The 4,588-nt window shown below is 38.7% G+C and overlaps 1 protein-coding gene across 4 annotated transcripts in view; it reads left to right on the forward strand.

Moving 5' to 3' along the window:
• CADPS (calcium dependent secretion activator) overlaps positions 1–4,588 on the forward strand; it is a 456,128-nt gene that overhangs the window by 201,196 nt on the left and 250,344 nt on the right. For all 4 annotated transcript variants that reach the window (XM_025050754.1, XM_025050752.1, XM_025050751.1 and 1 more), the window contains one exon: positions 1,590–1,670. In XM_025050754.1, coding sequence (XP_024906522.1) covers positions 1,590–1,670 — 81 coding nt within the window. The remainder of the gene's footprint in view (positions 1–1,589; positions 1,671–4,588) is intronic.

The raw sequence follows: 4,588 nt of genomic DNA on the forward strand, positions 1-4,588 counted from the left end.
ATTGGGGAGGCGTGGTTTCAGGGAATCCTCTGGGCACAGTGACCTTTGTTATCCAGTTTGATGACATCACAGCTATGCGTCAGGGCTATGGCAGTGCTGCATCCAGTGCACCGGTTGTGGGGAGGGCTCAACTGAGAACAATAGATATCGCCAGCACTTCTATACAGAGCCAGTCTTGTCTTGGCCCTCACTCTGACAATGTCTCCCTGTAAGTCCCTGGTGCCCCCTGCACGCAGCCCAATCGGCACTGGTGCTCAGAGCGAGCAGGTCCGTCACCATGAAAATCCGCTCCCGGATGCAGCCCCTTTAAGAGACGTCTACCACTGCTGCAGCCTCTGTCTCACTCAGGCACCTGGGACCAGGCAGCCCTGTGCCCTCGCCCCATCCTACCTTCTGCCGTTGCAGGATGCTTTCTTGGATTTCTCCCTAATTGTATGGCTTGTTTATCCCAGGCAATGTTTCCTTGCTGCTGCTCCTTGTTTCCGTCACAACTTTGATTTGGTCACCAGAGAGATGAACAGAGCCTCTATCATCTACACTATTTTTTTCTCCTTTACTCACATACTTAAGAGTTAATATGTACTGAAAAGAGGCACAAAGCCCATCCTATTTGAATGCCACTGTTCCCTACTTATTAGCCTTTTCTGTGATTAAAATAAATCATAAATTACTGAACAAAGCAGACTCAATTACAGTTTGAAGGATAACACTAGGCTTGCTTGGAAATAAAGAGAGGACTTCAATCCATAGAATAAGGATCAGCAACTAGGGCCTGCCACCTGTTGTTGCACATAAAGTTTTATTGGAACACAGCTATGCTCATTCATTTACATATTGTCTATGGTCATTTTCACACTTCATTAAGATAGCTGAGTCATTGAAACAGAGATCTATCTTATGGCCCTCAAAGCCTACATTACAGTTATATGGCCTTTTACAGAAATGTTTGCAAATCTGTTGCATAGATTTATATGAAAATATGAAAAGAGTGGTGAGTACGTAACGAACCCCTTCATTCTATAGATGGGAAAACTGAAACTACAGATGGTAGAGAATTTTCCAGATTTATTTATGTTTGGATATTCTGATCCTTATGTCCTAATAGCTCTAACAATCATGGAAGAGAAGGATTTCAGCTTAGATATCAATACCAATGAGTGTAGTGGCTGGTTGAGAAGATCTCAGGGCTCAGTGAGAAGGAAAGTAATGATTGATTGATCTTCCATGGTTAACAGTTATATTGCCATCTCCTTCCTTGTATATCTGCTGTGTAAGCACTTTCTTCATTGGACCAAAACAGAGGTGCTACATTAGGCCCTCATTAAAAGCACTACTGCCTAACAGTTCAGAAGTGATTCTTCTACAAGCTCATCTAAATATCTTCCCTGGCAACTGCCTACCACATCATATTTTGCTTAAAAGAATTTAACTTGGGATTTCATCCAAACTCGATTTGTCATTACAGGAATTTTAACTTTTAATGAAATATGTTCATGAGGGCACAGAGATGGGGTGTAAAATGGAAAGTTATCAGTTTATTGGCTTTTGTGACTCAAATTGAAAGTCTTTATGTTTATGTTTTTGTGCAGCTGGACAATCCAGATGAGCAAGCAGCACAGATCAGACGAGAGCTGGACGGACGACTCCAAATGGCAGACCAAATAGCCAGGGTAAGGGAACTTTGTGGACATTTGCTGGGAGACCAGGCCAAAGTCCCAGATAGGAAGCACACAGATTATTAAAGGCCATGAAAAAATAAAACTGAGAAGCAGAGAGAAAGGAAGATGAGGACAATCACCCTGATTGGACCTTAGCCCTGCTTTCTGGGGATAATTCTCCGAGAAATAGCTCATATATTTCCTCTACTCCAGTCAATACCCAAACGTCAGCCTCACCTTTCTTCTGAGTCCCAGACTTATGTTTCAATTGTCTCTTGAGCATTTCAACTTGGACATGCCCCTAGCATTTCAAGTTGAATGTATTCAAAGTCTGACTTCCTATCTTCTTCCTCTCATCACGTACATATATCTACATTTACTCCTTTTCACTTACTCTCCATTCAGTTACTATGGATGAAACCTCTTAGTCATTCCATTTTTTTCCTTCCTTTCCACAACACCACACTAAATCAACCACCCGGTTCCTTGATTCCACCTCCTAAATGTGAGTCAGATCTCTTTGCTGCTTTCCAGCACCACTTCTAATACTTTGATTCAGACCCTCATCTTCAACTCCTGGATCTTAAAATAGCTTTCTAATGGATATCCTATGCTCCAGTTCCTCCCCTTCTCCTGTCCAACCTTTGTGCAATTGCCATTCTAAAACTTATATAACAACATCTCAAAACAGAGTCTCAAAAGTTTTCAACAGACTCCCTCATTGTCCTCAAAACAAAATCTAACTTCTTTAGTATGATATTCAAGGCTCTTAATCCCTAGACCATGTCCTACCTTATTAGCTTCACCTCCCACAACTTTCCCGCCAGAACTCCCATTCCAGCTACAGAGAATGTCTTGCAGCCCCTTTCGAAACTCAGTGCCTATGTATCCATTTTCATTTCAAACTGAAATGACCTTTTCTCTCTCCTCCACTTAGCAAACTCTCTGACTCAGTCATCAGAATTCAACTTAAATCCTTTCTCTAAGAATCTAACAATTAGTCCTCCCCACATTCGTGCTTCTTTCATGCCACATATAAATTTTTATTGTAATAGTTCATTGAATGATGACTGTTTGTTTATATATCTGAGTCTCCCAGGAGATAAGATTTCTATAGAACTGGAATTATCTCTTATTATTGATGACTGTTCGCATAAGCATTATTGCTGTTGCTGACATTTATGTTATAATTAACAATATAATGCTAGTACTATAAATTGAGTGCTGACTCTTTGTCAACTATACTAACTACTTAACATGTATTGTCTCATTCAATCTTCAAAAAACCACTCTACAAAGGACATTTCTGTTACCATTCTTGTTTTAGAGATGGGGAAATCCAGGCTGAGGCACTAGATAAGAGGCTGCACTGGCCTTTTAACTCAAGTCTGTCTAAATGTCAGGGCTGAGACAAAGGTGAGGCACTCACCTCAGGTTCAAAATTTAAAAGTAAGGGGCCAAAAATATAGTAATAAAAATAAATGATATTTTAATGCAATACTTTAAAAATCATAATCAATACCATAAAATCTATGAAGAAAAAAATACCAGATTTTAAATAACCAGATCCTACTGGTTCCTATGGTAACCATGGGTCGCATATGCATGTGGGGGTAGGGGCTGTGGGAGATGGAAGAGAGAATGGACAGAGAGTAGAGCTTGGCATTCAACCTTTCTTTTTATGGAAAGAAGTGTCTCAGGACTTGGATACATGGAAAGAAATTCTACTAGAAGAGAAACAGAAGAGATATTCATTCCAAGAAGCATGAAAATTCTCATTTGTGCTCAAGCAGTTTTAATGAAATCTTTTGCATCTTGTTTTTGGACACCTTTAAAGTTTATAGTGGAGTCAGTCTGGTGGTTAAAAATAGTATGCATTTATAGATTTGGCTAAAGGTAGTATAAAAGGCTCTAATGTTTGAAAACCCTGCTTAATGTGGGAGTAAACATCAATAAAGCTTTAGAATTTACTTCTGTAAACTCAATATCTCCTCAATGAGTTATCCAGAAAATGGAGGTCATTTGATCCATTTCTTGTCTTTAAGCAGCTACTACGTCTCCAACTAAGAATTCATCCCATTTAAAGAAAATCACACATACACACACATACACAAACATACACAGACTTCTAAAACGAGATCGTGGCACCTTTATTTTCGTTGTTTTGTTTACTTTGAAGCTTAAGATAATAATTTAAGAAACTAGCATAGGCTAACTTTAATTTTTTTCAAAGTGAGTTTTCCCATTTTCTTTTTTTATTAAAAATTGTTGGGGTGACAATTTTGATTTGATTAATAAAATAAAATAAAATAAGCATAGTGTGTTCATCACACAAAGTTAATTTTTAAAAGACCCTGGATAAAAAACTGTTTTATAGTGAGCCAAATTGCTCATCTCTGAACAGTAAATCAAAGAACTCTCTCTCCCAGACCATACCATTAGATATTCTCACAGCAAGTAGGATATTATTAACAACTTAGAACTAGACTTTCTTCAACAATGAAATAATCAATGAAATAATCAATTTCAACAATGAAAAATCAAAAGTGAATCTTGGTCATTATTTACAAAGAATGGAGAATAATTTCAAAGAATATAGAAGGTTCCCCAAACTTTTAGGGTATTGAGGATTTCTGTAAGAGAGTCTGCCCACTACCATCTCCCATTCTTCTAGAAATTGACTTCTGCAATGTTCATTCATGCCAGTGGCTTCTTGCCACAGCTAGTTGGTCCTAGAAGTAAGCTCTTCACCTAAATGGAACCAATTACATTTCTCAGACTGCCCTGATCACAAGTGATTGGTTCAGAAATGGATGTCTGATGTAACTAAAGCAATGGATCCTTTCCCTGGGACTTGTGGAGTACAGGCCAACATAGCTGTGCCTTCTAGTGGTAGAAAGATGTCTGAAGCCATTTTCAATTCTTCCATG

This window comes from Pteropus alecto, unplaced genomic scaffold, assembly GCF_000325575.1.
Source record: "Pteropus alecto unplaced genomic scaffold, ASM32557v1 scaffold75, whole genome shotgun sequence".
NCBI lineage: Eukaryota > Metazoa > Chordata > Mammalia > Chiroptera > Pteropodidae > Pteropus > Pteropus alecto.